The 20,797-nt window shown below is 40.7% G+C and overlaps 1 protein-coding gene across 6 annotated transcripts in view; it reads left to right on the top strand.

Moving 5' to 3' along the window:
• Positions 1-20,797, top strand: part of OSBPL1A (oxysterol binding protein like 1A) — a 220,225-nt gene that overhangs the window by 82,435 nt on the left and 116,993 nt on the right. For 4 of the 6 annotated variants that reach the window (XM_005697037.3, XM_018039467.1, XM_018039466.1 and 1 more), the window contains one exon: positions 12,750-12,856. In XM_005697037.3, the coding sequence (XP_005697094.2) occupies positions 12,750-12,856 (107 nt within the window). Of the gene's footprint in view, positions 1-12,749; positions 12,857-19,966; positions 20,274-20,797 lie in introns of those variants that run through there. The other 2 variants (XM_018039469.1, XM_018039470.1) reach the window with 2 other exon arrangements.

Below are 20,797 nucleotides of genomic sequence, written 5' to 3' on the forward strand. Positions count from 1 at the left end.
CTAATTTCTGTCTGGATTAATGCCAAAGTTACGTATCTGACATGGACAATACATCATTCAAGGTATAAAGAATGCAGTATTGAAATTGCCACAATTTGATCTTTACCAAAAACCTGGTTGCAAAAATGAATAAAATAACTCAAACTTATAAAACTTTTGGAAGACTTCCTGAAGGCCATGTAGTCAATCTGTTCTACCCGACAACTCTAAATTTACCCTTAGGTGTAATAGCCAGGTTTTGACCATTGTAAATAATGTTGTATAGTACACTTATATTTGATCACATCACTTTATTACCATAGGATTCTTGGCTATGAGATTAATGGGTGAAAATGTATTAATGTTTTTGAACCTATTGATGTATACTTATAAGTAACTTTCCAAAAAAGATATTACTTTACACGCCAAGTTTAATGCATGCGCTTTATTGCTAAATGTGTATAGTAAATCCCTGGTTGAAGACATTATCATGTTTTCACTTACCGAAAAGAAAACATCTTGAAAAGCACTTTTGTTCAACCCACTTACTTTAGTCAAAGTCCTGGACTTTGAGTAAGGATTCTTATCGCCCCTTCACTGTTGCCATACCAGTCTAAACCATCCTCATCTCCTTCTTGCGCTATTAAAAACAGCCTCCTGACTCAAATCTCACTGTGTTCTCTACAGTCCCTGCCCCAAGGATCCTTCTAAAGCATTAGTGGGTTGATACTCTTAGCTCAAAACACCCCTTTGCTTCCAGGGCTCCTCACTTAGAGTCAAAGATGAAGTCCTTCTAATGATTTACAGAGTCTTCCTGTCCTGTCTCACCTCTCTGTCCTCCTCTCCTGCCTGCCTCTGTGCAGCCTCACTGGCCTTGCTCTTCCTTAAAGCTGCCTGGGTGTGCTGGCCCTTCTGCCTGGAAGGCTTTTCTCCAGGACTTTCCCTGACCCCCTCCCCCTTGTTCCAGCAGAACCTTGCTTGATGCCCTGGGCCCTTGATCACTATCAACTTTAGAAGCATTCTTAGGGCTTCTTTGCCCTTGGCCCTCTGATTGGCTCCAGCTGACAGAGATCTTGTCAGGAGATGGGGGAAGGGTGGGAGGAGGGGTAGGTTGGGGTCACCCCGCTCCCTCCTGCATGGCTGTGGTCTCCGTGTGGCTGGACTCCCCTCTCGATGGGCCCAGGGCCCTAGTCTGTGAGTCCAGTTCCCACCGCCCTCTCCCTCTGCCCTCTGTCCCAGAATGGGCCTGCCTGCCTGCCTGCCTGTCCGCTCACCCTCCTCATCTTTGTGAGTCACCTCCTTTTAAAATTATCTTAGTTACACTTTGACTTTGTGGGCTCTCTCTGCCATGAGGTTATTGATACCAAGTCCTGTCTCAACGTCCGCCTCGGACTCTCTGCATCTCCGGCCTTGCGTTATTCTTCTCTTTGTCACTTAGCAACCTTCGTGCGTGTGTGTGGAGTTGACTGTCTGCCTCTCCTGTTGGAGTGTAAACTCCACGAAGGGAGGAACTTTGCTCTGTTTTATTCACTGATTATCTTCACCTAAACTATGTGCATAGCACATAGTAGGCACTTGTGTTCCCTTGGCCCTTGTCCAACCTCCCCTCCCCTCCCCTTTCCCCACACACACATGCATTTTGAATGAATGAAATGAGTAACATATTTAGCTAATAAATTTATAACATTTCTGTTGAATTTGGGGAGAAACAATTACTACATTTGTTCTGTCAAGTTAATGATTATACAGATCATACAATTCAGTGAAATTTTTTTTTTCACTTTATTTATTTACCTTTTTGGAGGCTAATTACTTTACAATATTGTATTGGTTTTGTGATACATTGACATGAATCCGCCACGGGTGTACATGTGTTCCCCATCCTGAACCCCCCTCCCACCTCCCTCCCCACCCCATCCCTCTGGGTCATCCCAGTGCACCAGTCCCAAGCATCCTGTATCATGCATCAAACCTGGACTGGCAATCCGTTTCACATGTGATAATTTACATGTTTCAGTGCCATTCTCCCAAACCATCCTACCCTCACCCTCTCCCACAGAGTCCAAAAGACTGTTTTATACATCTGTGTCTCTTTTGCTGTCTCGCATACAGGGTTATCATTACCATCTTTCTAAATTCCATATATATGTGTTAGTATACTGTATTGGTGTTTTTCTTTCTGGCTTACTTCACTCTGTATAATAGGCTCCAGTTTCATCCACCTCGTTTAGAACTGATTCAAATGTATTCTTTTTAATGGCTGAGTAATACTCCATTGTGTATATGTACCACAGCTTTCTTATCCATTCATCTGCTGATGGACATCTAGGTTGCTTCCATGTCCTGGCTATTATAAACAGTGCTGCAATGAACATTGGGGTACATGTGTCTCTTTCAGTTCTGGTTTCCTCAGTGTGTATGCCCAGCAGGGGGATTGCTGGGTCATAAGGCAGTTCTATTTCCAGTTTTTTAAGAAATCTCCTCACTGTTCTCCATAGTGGCTGTACTAGTTTACATTCCCACCAGCAGTGTAAGAGGGTTCCCTTTTCCCCACACCCTCTCCAGCATTTATTGCTTGTAGACTTGGAGAGCAGCCATTCTGACTGGCATGAAATGGTACCTCATTGTGGTTTTGATTTGCATTTCTCTAATAATGAGTGATGTTGAGCATCTTTTCATGTGTTTGTTAGTCATCTGTATGTCTTCTTTGGAGAAATGTCTGTTTAGTTCTTTGGCCTATTTTTTGTTCGGGTCGTTTATTTTTCTGGAATTGAGCTGCAGGAGTTGCTTGTATATTTTTGAGATTAATTCTTTGTCAGTTGCTTTGTTTGCTATTATTTTTTCCCATTCTGAAGGCTGTCTTTCCAGCAAACAAAAACCCACTTCCAGTAAATTAAATCCCAGGACCAGACGGCTTCACAGCTGAATTCTACCAAAAACTTAGAGAAGAGTTAACACCTATCCTACTCAAACTCTTCCAGAAAATTGCAGAGGAAGGTAAACTTCCAAATTCATTCTATGAGGCCACTATCACCGTAATACCAAAACCTGACAAAGATGCCACAAAAAGAGAAAACTACAGGCCAGTATCACTGATGAACATAGATGCAAAAATCCTTAACAAAATTCTAGCAAACAGAATCCAACAACATATTAAAAAGATCATACATCATGACCAAATGGGCTTTATCCCAGGAATGCAAGGATTCTTCAATATCCGCAAATCAATCAATGTAATACACCACATTAACAAATTGAAAAATAAAAACCATATGATGATCTCAATAGATACAGAGAAAGCCTTTGACAAAATTCAACATCCATTTATAATAAAAACCCTCCGGAAAGCAGGAATAGAAGGAACATACCTCAACATAATAAAAGCTATATATGACAAACCCACAGCAAACATCATCTTCAACGGTGAAAAATTGAAAGCATTTCCCCTAAAGTCAGGAACAAGACAAGGTTGCCCACTCTCACCACTACAATTCAAGATAGTTTTGGAAGTTTTGGCCACTGGAGCAAAAAAAGAAATAAAAGGAATCCCGATTGGAAAAGCAGTAAAACTCTCACTGTTATGCAGACGACATGATCCTCTACATAGAAAACCCTAAAGATTCCACCAGAAAATTACTAGAGCTAATCAATGAATATAGTAAAGTTGCAGGATATGAAATCAACACACAGAAATCCCTTGATTCCCAAACACTAACAATGAGAAAACAGAAAGAGAAATTAAGGAAACAATTCCATTCACCATTGCAACGAAAAGAATAAAATACTTAGGAATATATCTACCTAAAGAAACAAAAGACCTATATATAGAAAACTATAAAACACTGGTGAAAGAAATCAATGAAATCTTGTAGGGACTTAAAGAGGGAAGAAACTGTCAGCCCTCCCTTCGGGAGCAGTTTGCATTCTTTAACAGATGGGGTTTCCTCAGTCAATGCCGTTGGTTTTCATATCGGATTCTTCTCTGGATTCAGTGATTTTCCTCAGACAAACCTTTGAATAGTTCTTTTCACTGAGAATCTGTGAGTAGCGAACTTTCCCTCTCATCTAAATCTTTATTTGACCTCCGCTGGGTTACAGTTACTGTCCATTAGGTTTTTTTTTTAGTATATAATTTTATTTAGTTTTTACTTTTGGCTATGGGTCTTTTGTCGCTGAGTGGGCTTTTCTCTAGGTATGGCAAGCAGGGGCTACTCTCTGGCTATGGTCAGGCTTCCCAGTGCCGTGGCTTCTCTCATGGGGGGCACAGGCTCCAGGAGTTGTGGCCCGTAGGCTTGGTAGTCGTGGCTTGTGGGCTTAGTTGCTCCTCAACATGTGGGATCTTCCCAGATCAGGGATCAAACCCCCTGCTTCCTTAACTGGTGGGCAGATTCTTCATCGCTGAGCCTCCAGGGAAACCCCCCCGTTAGTGTTTTGAAGATGCAATTCCAATTTCTTCTGGCTTCTGAAATGGCACCCCACTCCAGTACTCCTGCCTGGAAAATCCCATGGAGGAGGAGCCTGGTGGGCTGCAGTCCATGGGGTCGCGAAGAGTCGGACATGACTGAGCGACTTCACTTTCACTTCTAACATTCTAATGACGAGTCTTTGGTAGGCTTTTTTTTTTTTTCTTTTTGAAGTTCTCTTATTGCTTTTCAAAGATCTCCCCTTTGTCTTTGTCGTTTTGCAATTTTAAAGTGTCTTACATTTGCTATTTGAGACTGTTTTTAATTCAAAGACTCGTTCATTCCTTCTTCAGTCTAAGAAAGCTCTTTGTTGTCCCTTCACACCTGACTTCTTCATTCCTTCCGCAGATACTTGTGGTCATGTTGGGAGGCTTCTTATTTTATACCCCGTCTCTTAGTGTCTCATTCTGTTTCTATTTTTTCTGTGTTATATTCTGAGTAATTTCCTCAGATCTACATTCTAGTTTCAGTTTCTTTCTCAATTTGATCTAGTTGATCTGTTCAGTCCTCTGACTTTCTAATCCTAATGGACTGTATTTCACCATTGTAGAAATTCTAGGTGGTGGTTTTAAAAGTTTTTCTATTTTTCCATAGTACATGTATTTCTATGGACTGCTCTTCCATAGTGCATGTATTTCTAACTTTATCGCTAATAATTTTAAATATATAAAACAGCCCTTTTCAGTGTGTTCTTACGTCTCAAGCTGTTGGTGGAGCCGGTTCTTTGGTTTTGTTGGCTGACTGTCCCTTGGAATGGATTGTTTGCTTCACTTTGGATTTTAACTTTTTATGGAGAGTATGTTTTTCCTCCTCCTGGATTATGGAACTGTCCCTTTACAGTAGTTTTGTTTCTGTTGAGTATGTAATCATTTTAAAATCGGATTGCATACTACATGTGGTACAAGCTAGGAATTTCTGTTTTTCATGATGCCCACCCAGAGCACTGGTAGGAAATGCCCTTCTTCACTGCTGCCGGGCCCGTTTCTGTTTTTTCTGGGGATCCAGCCCTTTACAAGGCCTTGCTCTGCGTGGTGAGATCAGAGCCACATCTCCCTTCACGAGGATGTGAAGGAGCAGCTCTCAGGTCCCCAGCTTTGTCCAGCTGACCTCTGACCCCCTCCCCCCACCCCCGGTGCTTGGCCTTCCCCATTGCACCTCTGCCTGTTCCTGTTCTGTCAGCCTTGACTTTTCTGTTGGTTTCCAGCATATCTGGGATTTTGTTCTTTCCACCTCTGATATATATTATATTATTACTATTATTTCATCAGCATCTTTATGGGTTTGGGTTGGAAGGATGTTTCCTCATCAATGTAGTCAGCTAGGTACCACAAGTGTCCCATGCACTTTCTAATGTGAAATATGTCAGTAATACACAAATTGTATTATCTAGAATACAGCCACATATAGCCCTTTTTGTGTGTGTACTTTTCATATATTTACTCGTTTTTAAAAAATATTTATTGATTTGGCTGTCCCAGGTCTTAGTTGTGGCACGGAAACTCTTAGTTGCAGCGTGTGGAATCTAGTTCCATCACCAAGGATCGAACCTGGGCCCTCTGCCTTGGGAGCGTGGAGTCATAGCCACTGGACCATGAGAGAGGTCCTTATATTAACACTTTTATTCCTTATGACAACCCAGTGTTAGTGCATGCCTATTATGTCCATTTTATAAATAAGCTAACGGAGGCACAGAGGGCTTATGTAACTTGTCTTGGGTCACACGGTTGGTAAAAACCAGACAGAGTTTGATCCTAGGCAGCCTGGCTGCAGAGACTGCTCTTCACCAGTAAAGAACCTGGACTAAATAAAAAATTCTGTATTTCCTTCTAAACTTTTGATCTGTGAGCTAGAAAAGGTTACAGATTTTCATGCCTAGATCTGCACCTACAGTGAAAGGTAGAACTCAGTGAGGACAGTCACTTGGCTGCTGCTGCTAAGGTATTGTTCCAGTCCTTAAGGTCTCCCATTCAGAAGTTCAAGGGGGCAGTGGAATTGATGCAGGGCCGAAGTCTCCAACTCACAACAAAAAATTCCTTTGTATTTTTTCTGTCAATTATTGCTGTTATTTTTTACTCTTCTCTTGTCCTGAGGCTCTTTCTGGTATTTCTCATCTCAAAGAACACATCTCCATTTGATACGCTTGCCCAAGCCTTGGCGTCATCTTAACCCTGGAGTGCATCCTTGCAGCGATGCGCATCCTGTGTCTCCTGTATCTCTCCCTGTCCCTTTCTCTGTCCCTCTGTCCCTGCACTGACGCAGGCCATAGCCATCCTGTCCGTAGGTTGCAGCTCTTCTCATCTGGCCATGCTGCCTCCAGGGAGTGTTGCACATTGTGGTTTGAGAGGTGCCTCTAAACACAAATCAGCTCTTGAGACCTCAGTGCCTTAGGGGGTAATCGAACTCTGCCTTGACCTGTGTCTCCTCACTTCAGCAATATCACCTCTCACCACCTCCTCAGAGTTCAGCAGCGCTGAACTTTTCTCATGCCTTAGGGTCATTGTTCTCATCATGTGAAGTACTAGGTTTTCCTCATTTTTTAAGTGTAGCTTCTAGACACTTCTTGGCTTCTCTAAGACTAGCCTACGTGCTCTTACTTTGTGTTTCCAAATGACCCTCCAACTAATTCGCATCACTACCTCTTTCTGTTTCCATTTCCCGCTCTGGGCAGACCTAGCTGCCTCAGGTCTCAGAAGGGGACAGAAGAACAAGCAAAAGCTCAGGCCACTACCTTTACACCTGCCCAGGCCTGTAATATGGGGACTTACCAGATGGCTTAGTCAGTAAAGAATCTGCCCGCAATACAGGAGACCCAGGTTCCATCCCTGGAGAAGGGAATGGCAACCCACTCCAGTGTTCTTGCCTGGGAAATCCCATGGACAGAGGAGCCTGGTGGGTTACAGTCCATAGGGTTACAAGAGTTGGACATGACTTCATGACTAAACCGCCACCAGCACCACCCTGCTCTGAGAGCTGTCCCTGATCTCAGTAGGGACGGGGCACTGGGTGGAGAGCGGGATGCTGTTCTGGTCCAGGCTTCCTTTCAGGCAGCCAGGTGGAGGAGTCAGATAGAAGAGACAAAGTGGTTATGAAACAGTGATTTAGTACTCTTACTTTGCCTGGTCCATAGGAGAAAACACCATCACTTTCTCTCTCCTCACCTTACTCATTGAGGCACAGACTTTACCAGCACTTCCCTCCTGACTTTCCTGGAGGCAGAGCTCCCTGGATCCCACATGACTCTGTATCGTTTGTTTTGTTGATTGGGTTTTCTCTCAAGATTACTCCCAAAAGGTTAGGAGCCACTGCCAGGGCAGTGTAGTCACGGGCGATGCAAGTCCAGTTACAGCCTTTGGTGGAGATTCTAATCCAGTTTTCCTCCTTTCTTCTATTCACTCTTATTTGTAAAAGAATGCAAAATACATTTCATAGCTCTGCTGGCTGCTTCCTGATTTTTGAACCCAACAAGTCTTCCCAACTGATGCTTTCTTTTCTGAAATTGTTGAATTAATTCATTTCAGTTTTTCTAATAAATATATGCTTTCCCTCTGACTATTCTAAAGACTCCCTCTGATCAATACTGTTCATTCAATAGTAATTGTTTTACTTTCTGTTTTCCTTGCTAGACTGTATTGTAAGGACAGAAACTGTTTCTCAGTTGCTTACTTACCGCTTTATCTCAAGCACCTGGAACGTAGTGCCTGCCACATGACAGCCACTCAGTAAATGGCCGATGCAGGTCCTCTTACCTCTCAAGTTCTCATTGATCATAATTCTCAGACTCTTCTTCTCAGAACCAGTATTTTCAGACTATCTGAAAATAACAGTTATAGATATTTTGGATAAATTTGTTTTATTGGACATTGTGTTTAACAATAACAAACTTATTCTTTCTGACCCAAGTACCCTTTACTTTCATCAAACTCCCCTTCATTATTCCATCCCATAATGGTAGCTCTTTTCTCTAAATGTGTGACATTTACGTGTGTACAGTTTGTTTGCTTTTCATATCTTGTAGCATCCCTGTTATGATCTTTTTATTCTTAAACTTATGCTTTTAACTCATTTAACACATGCTGCTTGAATTATAAATCTTACACTTCCGTTGCAACTAGTACAGATTTATAGATGTAGATACATAGATCAGATGCTCAGTGGTACTTGTTTAGTGGGTGATTGATTTCAAGCTAATCATCTTAATTTGAACAGGAAATAGATAAATTTATATTTTTATATCTTATATGATGCCACCAATCTTGATTTTTTTTTCCAAGTTACGGTTTTATGCAGTAGAAGTTTTTTAGAAGAGTAGTTGATTTTTATGTCTAGCAATCTTTTCCCCCATTTTGGGGAGAGAGTATTGATTGTCTTAAGGGATTTATATAATTCCAATGGAGTATGAATCAATTTAAAAATACCTTTTCTCATGGACATATTCAGGTACATTACGTTTTCTGTTTTCCACCACGAGAGAAAAATGGTCTTATTTTGATATTTTCTTTATTTCCTATCACCTTAGCTTTGTCACTGGATAGCTTTGGGACTTTTTATTCTCAACTGTTTGTGTTTACTTATTAAAAAAAAAAAAAAAACACTTAAGGCAACACTGTGTCCAAAAGGACTAGGGTGAGAGGGTGAGGAAATGCCATTCATCCAGTTTTTTTCTCTTAAATATCTTGTCCCCAATGATAGAAATATTTGAGTTAAATTGAAAAACAGACAAAAGAGATTTTCTTGTGCCTCAAGTAAAAAGAAAGTGTAGTTTAAAATAATACATTTATCCACCTGTACTAATTAACCAACCTGTAGTAATATAAATGAAAATGTTTATGTCTTAAATATTTCTGGGGCTTCCCTAGTGGCTCAATTGGTAAAGAATCTGCCTGCAATGTGGGACATCCACGTTCGATACCTGGATCAGGAAGATCCCCTGGAGAAAGGAATGGCAACCTACTCCAGTATTCTTGCCTGGAGAATCCCATGGACAGAGGAGCCTGGTGGGCTACAGTCCATGGGATCGCAAAGAGTTGGACACGACTGAGTGGCTAACCCTTTAGCTAAAATCTAATAATTCTTCTGTTGTAAAATAAAATAACCCAGAGTGATTTGGATTTTCTATGCAAGTCAATGGGAATAAAATATTTTTTATTATTTTTCGTTATTCTTTTAATATTTGAGTCTTTGTACAAGGTTTGGTGTACAGTATTGGGGGGGCGGTTAAAGAGGTTTAGAGCTTACTGAGATTAGCAGCATACAGTGAGCATATGTACCGTGTACATGTGAGCAGAGTAGCGGAGCGTATGCAAAGGGCCTGAGTTCTCAGCAAGGGGATGTGGCTATGTATGGAGTCCAGTAGAAGAGGTCACCTGCCACAGTGATTTTTAAGGAAGGCTTCATGGGGAGAATGGCATTTGAACTTGACCTTAAATTTTAGTTAAGAGGAGAAACCTCTTAATGACTATTTCCAGTATTCACAAAAAAGGGAACATCTTTAACAAAAGTTTAGAAGTAGTAAAATAGGATCATATTTCTAGGAAAACAGATATTCCCAGGAAAATAGACTGGCTGAAACTGACCATTTCTGGAATGATTTAAATGTTAATCTAAGGAGTGTAGACTTTTTCTCTGTAAGGAGAACAATGGAGGTGTTCTGTATTAGGGTTTAGTTTAACAGCAAGGAACAAGCACTTCCCCACTAGTTTTAAAACTTACCCAATTAAAAATTGTACATTGTAATCATGGAAACGACAGATTGTGAGCTTTTTATACATGTCTCTAAAATTAAGCTTTTCACATATAATCTTCCAGCATCTTTCCTGAGTTCAACAGTATTTTTAGTACAAAAAATAACTTTTTCTCTCAAATTAACTGGTACTATTTAAGTGTCCAATCCTCAGGGTAGGCCAGATATGGTAACATACTGCCTTTTTGCATTTATTATAGCTCAGTCTCTAAATATTAGTTGGCTAAAGCATATTTGCAGTGATTCCTAGTTGGTAACTTTTCTAGAAGCTTAGCCGTTCTCCTTTATGTAATCAGTATGACACGTCATTGTATAAGAGGCATACTGGTGTCAACCAACTGGCCTTGATACATAGCCCTGAACCAGTATGTTTACCATAGTCCATGGTTCTACACTATCCCACCATGCAGGTTAATATTAATTCTAGCATGTTGTTTGGACACTAGATTGTCAGAGAAATTAGGTAACTTTTGACTATTCTGGACAGAAGAATTTGACATTCAATAAGAGATTCTTATAAAAACTTGTCTTAATATATATTTCTCGGAATAACTTTTGAAAGCTTGTTTAACAATTTGTAAAGTGCCCCTAAAACTCATTGGCAAAAACCCTGATGCTGGGAAAGATTGAGGGCAAGAGGAGAACAGGGTGATAGAGGATGAGATGGCTGGATGGTAACACTGAGTCAACGGACATGAGTTTGAGCAAGCTCTGGGAGATAATGAAGGACAGGGAAGTCCGACGTGCTGCAGCTGATGCAGGTGCGAAGTGTCAGATACAGCTTGGCGACTGAGCAACAACAACAGTAAAATTTATTTTGACATTTAATGTTTTATGGTAATCAGTAAGTATCTTAAGTGTGAGATATCTAAAACATAGACATAATTGGAGGTAATGATGGCATTTAATAAAAACAAGTATATCCATGAATGGACCGTGCTTCCATTTTTCTGTCCTTTGTGCCACGAAGGTGGAAGATTACTAGATTACCCAGATAATTTACAGGAGGCAGAGGCTGTGTCTGTTTTTTCTTGTGCATCTCCTCACATCCCCAGTCCCCAGCTCTGTGTAAGACATCTGTTGAGGTACTATTTGAGTCACATGGCGTCTAGCATATGGTACTCTCTTTTGCTATTTAGCAACTAAGTACAGAATAAATCTTTACAATGTGTATCAAAGATTGCAAAAGAAGTATGTAAAGTCAAATTTATCTTAAAATTTAGTAGTTTCCAATTATTTGGGTGTCATTAATAATAGCAAACCCTAGGAAACTCTATCCCATGAGATGCAAAATATGATAAAATGTCATTTGGTCTTTATATCAAGATACTAATAAAAGACTGTTCTTACTTCATTCACTATGATCTTTACCTTTTATTGCATACTTTTGCCTTATGAGTTTTAAGAAATAATTTTTCCAAGGAAAGGACTTATCTTTGCTAAAATATATCTCATTCATATAAAACATTTGGAAAATTTAAAAAGAGAATAGGTTAATACAACTTGATCACTTAGAAATAATGGCTAAATAATTTGTCATATTATTTGTCATATTTCCTATAGATTTTCTTCCCACTGGAAAATTTTTGTTCAGATTTGTTGGCATTTGATTCCCTTGATTCTTTCTGTTTATTGACTTTGTTTACCATGTTTTAAGAATAGTGGTTTAAGTACATCAAGATTACTTACAATACAGAGGATGCAACAGATTTAATTGTCTTTCTCCCTTTATTTTTTTTCTTAAAGCTTTTGTATTATAATTTCTCTGTTTTGATGGAAGGGACAGATTTAAAGGATCTTAATGAATAACATTAAATTCCAGGCTATTTCAACTAAGTACACTTTTCTCACATTAACATGACATTTCACTTGTTTAAGTGACATGTATGCATTTTGTGGTTTTCTCTTGCCAGGAAAAAAAAAAAAAAAGAATGATGGGAAAAGTGGATTAAGATTTTCTTTAGGGGGTCCAAGGATGATACTGATATTATCATTTGTTTCCCAACTTATGTATATGGGAGGATATTGGACCTTGACAAGGCTGTATTTTTGAGAGCGAAAGACCTATTTATACAGAACGGTTATCCAAATAAGATGTAGAGGAAGTTGAATTAATACCGCCTTCAGATCTCTTAGCTGTCATGTCAACTAAAGAATTATTTTTGTCTCTTTTTAGCACTTTGCCTTGGAATAAAATTACTTATCTAGTAAATGAATATCATGAAAGGAGAAGTGTTAATGTTTTATAAGTAATGATATCAGTCCTTCTTGACAGCTGTTTTTCTTAAACATTATTTATGTCTATAAAATTTTTTTTTTTTTAAGTCCTGGCTCTTCTCCTTTTAAGATATAGGCTTTTCTAGGTCAAGGCTTTCTCCTTTTCTTTTTCTATATGAATTTATATGCCCTGCATACAGTAGGTGCTTAATAATCACGCCAGAGGTACAGTAATTGTATGCTTAAGGCAGCTAGAAGGAAAAAATGAGGTTAGTAGATATGAAAATATGTTCGTGGTCTCGTTTTACTTTACTATTACTTAAAATCCCACTCATTTATTTTATTTATAGAAATGCTTCCATCGTTTCTTCAGAAAGTTGAAGTTGTCGCCGAAGCTTCTAGAGAAACTTGTGTAGCTTTGAGTGACTGCCTTCATCTCTTCACTAAACAAGAAGGGGTAGGTCGTTTGGAATTGAATTTTTATAGTCATTGTTTGGGTGCCACATGCTTGATTATCCAGTACATCATCGCTTTCAAATTGTCCAAAGATAGGAGGAAACAGAGTTAGTAAAGGAAATGAAAGCTTCATTTTTCACCAGAAGTTAGAACTTATTTATTCTTGATTAAGTAGATTGATTCTGAAATAACTTGTGCTCATATCATCTAATTTGCTTATGTACCCATGTTTAACAAGTATGTTTATAGTTGATCTATTCAGAGATGTTGTGGCGTTTCGATAAGAGGGGTATGAAAATATTCTAGAAACAAAAGGTCTGTATGTAAAATACAAAACAAAAGGTTTATGTGAAAAATACATGCTTTTGTTTAGATAATATATTGCTCTCACATTTACCTATGTGAACTGAACTTAATGGATTAAATGTTCTTTTGTGTTCTTTGCCATTTATTCTTTCCCATTTAAAAATCTGTCATTTGGTCTTCCAGATATGAGTAAAAGTGGTATGCTATCCATTAGTAACTGTTTTTCTAAGGACTGAAAAGTCGTTAAAGTGCGTTTTGGCTGCCTGAACTTGGACTTTTCTTTTGTATGCTCCCCCTCCGCCGCCGCTACCCCATTTTCATGATTTATGCACACATGTATGCATGTTTACATGCCATGCTGTACAGCTTACAGGATCTTAGTTCCCCAACCAGGGATTGAACTTGTACCCTTAGTGGTGAAACTGCAGAGTCCTAACCACTGGACCACCAGGGAATTCCCCCGTTTTCATGATTTTAATGCAAGCCAAGTAGCAATAGTCATTCTTCCATATAAGTTCTAGGTATGTGTTTAATCTTCAACTTTTTAGATTGACACCAAATTTCTGTTTTGTTTGTTTTTTTAGATTCCACATATATATAAAACCGTAGGATATGTTTTTCCTCTGTGTGACTTACTGGACTTAGCACAATACCTTCCAAGTACACTCAGTTTCCTATTCTTGTTATAATTGATTTGTGCCTTTTGTTTAGAGTTGAGGTTTTGGTAAAACAAGGTAGATTAAAATGGTTTTATGTATATATATATATATATGTTTCTCATATATATAAGGATCTAAAATTCTGTTTTCCCATCTTTAGAATAGAAGCCTTGAGAATTAATAGGAAATTTAAAAAACGCTGTGTTTGTTATTTATACCACAAATTCTGTAATCATTTTATTTGGGCAATAAGAAAGTCTATGTGGGAAGTCCCTGGTTGTTCAGTGGCTAGACTGTGCTTTCACTGCTAACGGCCTAGGTTCAGTCCCTTCTTGGGGAACTAAGATGCCATAAGCCATGAGGTGCGGCCAACAAGGAAAAGTAATAATAATCTGAACTCGTTTAAACAAACTTACAGAAAATTAATAGAATTCTGTTAAATACCTTAGGAAAAAAATAATTGTTCATTAAGCATGATAAATGGCTGAATCATCTCTTGTTTGAAATCATCACTTCTCAGCATTTTTATTTTTGGTGGCTTCTGAATTTTCTATTCTAGCTTGTTAAAATGAGGAATGATATAGTGATTTCAGTAAATCCACATAGGATGATACCATCTTATCAGAACAAACACAACAAATTTTGATGTTGCATGATTCAGGTAACATTTATTACATTGTAAAACTACATTTGCATCACCTGTGTGTTACAGGAGAAGGTCTTGATGGCTCTTTTGTTGAGCCATTCTTGAAGGCAAACACTACATTAGAAGTAATGTAATTCTTGAAGAAGCTGATCTATTCTAATCTTTAACTGATTAGAAAAAGAAAAAGCTTAGGTAATCACCTCCATGTGGAAATGTACATGTACAAAAATATTAGCTTAAAGTTTAGCCTAATTAACCTCTTTAGGTCTTTAAAATTTGTCATGAGGATGAAATAAGCCTTTAAAATTTGTCATGAGTATTAAATAAGATAATTATGAGCAAAATGCTTAGCATGGTTCCTAAGTAAGCCTTGAGTATGAGTCAGCAGTTGTTACTGCAGGATGCTGTCTAATGAACACTTATGACCCCTTTTTTTCTGATGCCTGGTGCTTCCGTGTCTACCATTGGTTTCATCTTGTTTTGGATGGAGGTGGTGTGGTGTAAAGAATATTTACTGGACCATTTGTGGAATGACTGTGCTGTGTTTCCATCCTTATTATTTAAGGGATGATAGTCTGCTTAAGTTCTCTGAACTTTGATCATGTTTGAAATAAGAGAGACATGTAGAAAGTCATTAAGAGCCCTGGTGTGAAAGTCTAATGGACCTTTTTTAAATCTCAGTCTTTCTCTAACCAACTGGAGGACCTTGGGTGAGTTTCTAAAGAATGAAAATATATGAACTCATGAATGTTGGGTATGGTGATCAACTGTGTGTTGATGAATAATATGTAATAGAGTATATCAGCATATCAAAAGGGTACAAGGTATTCGTTTCGTAAATAGCATTTATTGCTTCAAACTTTCAGAGTATCTTCAAACGTTTCTTTTTTTCACTGTAATTCTGTGAAATATCACCCCTATGGGTCCCTAAGTAGAAATCCATGGATTTCCTTCTGAGAAATATGATTATAGATGATGTGAAAGCCTAAAAAATATTTGAAAGATAAATGGTATCACTGAAGTTGGTCTTATCAAGTAGCTAAGGATTACAACATAGAAATTTAATAGCTTAATTGAGGTCAGAGTGGAATAATTATGCACCATAATGCCTTATTTATCAGGCATCATAAATTAAATTTTCATCATCTAAAAATTCTATTCAAAGAGCATTGATAAGATTTGAACTCATAGACCTGAGTCCAGTTCCAGACTCTGCTCTTTAATCCCTGTCTTTGACTCAGTTTTAAAACACAATCTCCTTTTTTAAAGTGGTAACCAACCAGGAAAGAGTGTTTTGAGGAGTAAATGAGATCAGATTGGCAAACACGTCCTATAGTAGGCACCACAGAATAGGGACCAGTAGATGTAAGCGATCCCAGCTCCAACGGCAGAAAAACATTCCTGCTCTAATCTTTTTTGAGGACAGTTACTCTAAGTGTTACACATTTAACTTCTTAAACTAAAATGTTCATCCTTTATCTCTCCTGGCTGCCTCAGGATTGTCCTTTTTTATGTTCATAATTACTCTGTGCCTTAATACAGGTACCTTCAGGGGATAGTGTTTATAGGACTCTTTTTTGATTAAATGGCCCAATCTTGCTACTGCTTTTTGAATTCCTTTTTATACTCTTTTGGTTTAAAATTTTTTTCTCTCTTGATTTTTAGATCAGCTGGGTGGCTATCTCTAGCAGTGGAATACTGATTCTTTCTCATTTACCCATACTAATTGCCTGTTTGTTAAAAAGAAAAACAGTAGTAACTAAACTTGGCAAAATGATGTCCTCAGTAAAAATAAGATGTTCTTTATGAGGGTTGACAATGAGCACAGACCTCAGTCTGGACCTGGAGCATTCTAGCCTGTGATGTTCTTTGCTTACTTGGAGATGCTCTGATATGGCCTAGATATTCCAAGTATCCATGTGACCACTCTATAAATGAGGCATTATGTAGGCATATTTTACATGACATAACACTGTTTATGTTGTTAAAAAAAAAAAAAACCAGCAATATATAAAATAAGCTGTAGAGTCTGTGATTGATCTACTAAAGGGAACCTTTGTTGTTGTTGTTTAGTTCCTAAGTCATCTCTGACTTTTGTGACCCCATGGAATTGTACCCACCAGGCTCCTCTGACCATGGGATTTCCCAGGCAAGAATACTGGAGTGGGTTGCCGTTTCCTTCTCCAAAAGGGAACCTTGCTATATGTTTTTAGAGTGATGTGCTTGGGAAACATAACAATATAATGGCTATGGTTTTTCTTTAACTTTGTTTGCAAACTCTGTTGAAAAGGCTAGAAACTGGTTTTGTGAATCATGGTTTCTGTAGTTTTTCTCACCAGTGGGTGGTATCAGTGGTTAAAAGATCATTCAGAAGTCATCACTGGTGCCCTTCTGGTTCTGTGTATTATTGAGCTTCCCTCAATATGATTAGTCTGATCAGTTTTTAAGGTAAACTTGCTTATGTTTTATACTATCCTATTAAATCTTCTGACTGATAAAGAGATATAACCCAAATGTATGGTTGGGACGGTAGTGACCCCAAGCTTCTGGTGTAATGGAATGATTCAGACTCAGTTGGAACCAGCCAAAGGAACTCCTGTTCTGGGCCAGATGCTAAAGTCTTTGGAGAGAATTCATGCCCTCATGTGGATTCCTAACTTTGTCAAGGCATGGTTTGTGTTACTCATTTAGCTTTCTGAGCTGTTCATAGGCCTTTAATCCCCCTCTCTTTCATCTGTAATGTTTACATCTTTCAGGCCTTTACCCTTCTCTCATCTCTATTCTAAGCAAAATTCTTTGTTAAATATTAGGTGATCACTGTATTATGCTGTCAACTCCCTACCACTCCCTGATTCCAGGTGTTTTTTTTTTTTAATCTGTCTTCTTTCCTATTATTGGTGGCATCTGTCTCCATCTTGCTTCAAAAGCAGCTACTGTTTTCTGAATTCTCCCTTACAGCTTCTAGCTCCCTGAATCCCTTTCCAGATCCATTTTTGGAAATGTGATACCGTCTGTTTCTACTTTTTTTATTGCTCAGCAGGTCCACCAAGCCTGTTCTTGCCAGTATCTCCTTGTTGCTGAATCAGAGACACCTTTAAATTATCTTGCTTGTCCTTTGAAGGATCTGCCATTGACTGCTGCTTGCCTTTTGGAATGCTTCTCTGTGATGTCCATGGTGCCTGCCTCTTCTGGCATCTCTTTTCTATATAGCCACTCCTCCCCAGTCGTCTTCTAAAGCATCTTTCTTCTGCCTGTGCTTTGCATGTTGGTAGTCCCTAGGTTTCCGGGGTGACCTTCTCACTCAGTATTCTCCATGGATGATCTCACCCAGTCCTTCAACCCAGCATTCCATGATGATTCAGATATCTCCACCTTGGATCTCCTGAGCTATGAACCAGTATATCCAGATGCCTTTTGGACATTTACATATGGATACATCAGAGGCGTTTCAAAACGAAGTGTCTAAAACTGAGTTGTTGATCAACCCAAAGTTACCTATTGGGTAACTCAAGCTGGAAACTTGGGAGCTGTTTGCTTTGTTCGTCCTCATCTTATCTTTTAATCAAAGACTACTTTTACTTTCTGTAGTTATCTTAGTTGCTCCCCTAACCCAGCACACAGATTCCTCATCACCATTCTGCTAGATAAAGTTCTCAGGATTCCTCTCTGTTGGAGAACTGCTACCATTTCCCAACCCCAGGTTCCACCTTTCAAAACTGAGTTAAAGTCCATCCTATTCTAGGGCTTCCACGCTGTTATATTGCTTATGACATTGTGTATATTTTACTTGTCTGATTATATTTTTACTTAACTAGAACTCAAGTATCTTGTTTTTGTAGCATCTGTGTCTAGCATAGCGTTTGCCTACTTTGTTGTTGCTCAATCGCTAAATCTTATCTGACTCTTTGCAACCCTATGGACTGCAGCATGCCAGGCTTCCCTGTCCTTCACCATCTCCCGGAGTTTGCTCAAACTCACGTCCATTGAGTCGGTGATGCCATCCAACCATCTCATCCTCTGTTGTCCCTTTCTCCTCCTGCCTTGAATCCTTCTCAGCATCAGGGTCTTTCCCAGTGAGTCAGTTTTCGAATCAGGTGGCCCATGTATCAGAGCTTCAGCTTCAGCATCAGTCCTCCCAATGAACATTCAGGACTGATTTCCTTTAGGATGGACTGGTTGGATCTCCTTGCAGTCCGTAGTGAATGTACATGACTAAATGAATAAGGAATGCACAAGTAGAGAGGACAGGCTTTGGGGTCACACCAATCAGGACCTAAAATCTGGACTCTGAGCAAATTAATGTGTTTGGGAATTACATTTCTAAATCTGAAAATGAGGATACAAATGAGTTGTTTTATGTGAAGCTCCTCGGTACAGTGCCTGGCACATTTTAGGTGCTCTGTAAACTGCCTTCTGAAACAAAGTAGCCTTTATTATTGTTCATTGTTTCCTCTTACTGCCTAGTACTACTTTTGTAAACTAAATTCATTCTCTTAATTCTTAGGGCCTGGGGAGAAATAACCTGTAGCAAGGTCTCCTCTTTAGTGCCAAATGTGACTTTTCAAAATATGGTAATATTTAGTGACCAATTAAGAATGGGAAGAAAAAATAGAAAGCAAACTGACTTTTCAAAGACACTGTGAAACCTCACTGACATTAATTTCCCCTTTCCCAAGTGTGGCCTTGTCTCATTTTTTACACATTTCCCATCTGTAGTGCAAGTTCACTGCTAGAAGAGTGAACTTAAAGTGCCCTAGGATCTTGTCAACAAAATATTTAATTTTGTTCAGTATTTCTCTGCTTCCCAAAGTGAGGGACACATTTATATACCATAGAAAGGTTTAAAACTACCGTTGAAAAAAAAAAAAAGGTTTGTTTTTCTTCAACAGAGCCTCATAATTAACTAGGAATTTCATTAGCCTGAACATCCCACTGAAGTATAGCATTTACGTGGCGGGTCTGCTTGACCACTGCGCCTTCGTCCACCCTTTAAGTGTGGCCAGAATCTCAAACCATCTATTTCACGCGACTACGTTTCATGTTAGTACGTTTCACGTTAGTAGGGTTAATTACTGTTTTCCTCATTGCTCAAAGGGGAGCCCCAGGAGTGCATAAAAAAATAAATAGGTGCAGACTAGCTCAGGCTTTGCAGTTAACTCTTCAGTGTGAGCCTGAGTGTCAGTTACCTTCAAGTGGAAGACTGCAGAAGAGAGGATCCCTCTGCTTTCCTGGTGGCGGATTTAAAAGTTGCCAGGGCCGCGTCTGCAGGACGGGCGGGGGACACAGCGCCTGATCCAGGGCCGGGCCGGGTCAGGGGCGCCTCCGCGGATGCTCGCAGAGCGAGCGCGGGGAGCGGACCGCCTTCCCCGGAACCTGGCCGGGCAGCTCCCGGGCCGCGCGCCGCTCCCGCCGCCCCCCAGCAGGTCCCTACCTGCGCCGCGGAGCGGGCGGGCGGGCGGAGGGGCGGGGAGGAGGGACGGACGACGCCAGCCGCCGCGGAGCCGCCCGCCGCAGGCCATTCGCCGGCTGTAGCCCCGGAGGGCGGCGGTGCGGCCGAGGGGCCAGCGCGGACCTCGGGCGGCCCGGGCGCTAGTCCTGGGCCGCGCCTCTCTCCCTGCTCGACCTCGCCGGGAGCCGGGGGCGGGCCGCGCGAAGGTGACTTAGAGAGACCTTGCGGTGCCGCCCTGGGTCGCGCCTCCCAGCTGGGCTGGAGGGGAGGCGGAGGGACAGGCCGAGCGCATTCGTGCGGGAGCCGCGAGCTGCGCCGGGCGGAGCGCGCCGCCGGGGGACCCCCGACCCCGGCTCAGGTGGGTGGGCCAGTGCGGGCGCCCGGGCGGCCTCGCTCCGGGGCCCCGGGGAGGGGGCCGGCCGGGCGGGATCGGGGGCTGTGAGTGGGTCCGAGGAGAGTTGGACGCGAGCGTGGGGAGCGCGGCCGCTGGCGCCTGGGGAGGGGTGCGCGGAGCCGGGGACCCTGTCCGCCCGGCCGCGGGGGGTTTGCAGTGGCTCCTGCGGGAAGAGCCGCTGGGGTCGGGGGTGGAGGGGGGACGGTAGTGGAAGCCCCTTGAACGGGTCTTTTTCTCGGCTCAGTATTGGTAGTAGGTCAAGTAGGGCCGGAGTGGGAGGAGTAAGACAGTGAAAGACATTGTTGTCCTAAATAACCTTCCAAGTTAGTGATTTTTTCGTTTGTCTCTGCCCTGGCTGACATTGAGATGAACTTAACCGTCCGCTGTTCAGAGGCTGCTAAAATCCCCCGAAAAGAAACGGAGGAGGGGGGAATGCTGGAGTGGACTGAGAAGAGAAAGGGAAATCATACTGGGGCTAGGGAGCGGGG

The sequence above is a fragment of the Capra hircus genome, chromosome 24 (assembly GCF_001704415.2).
Source record: "Capra hircus breed San Clemente chromosome 24, ASM170441v1, whole genome shotgun sequence".
Classification (NCBI taxonomy): Eukaryota; Metazoa; Chordata; class Mammalia; order Artiodactyla; family Bovidae; genus Capra; species Capra hircus.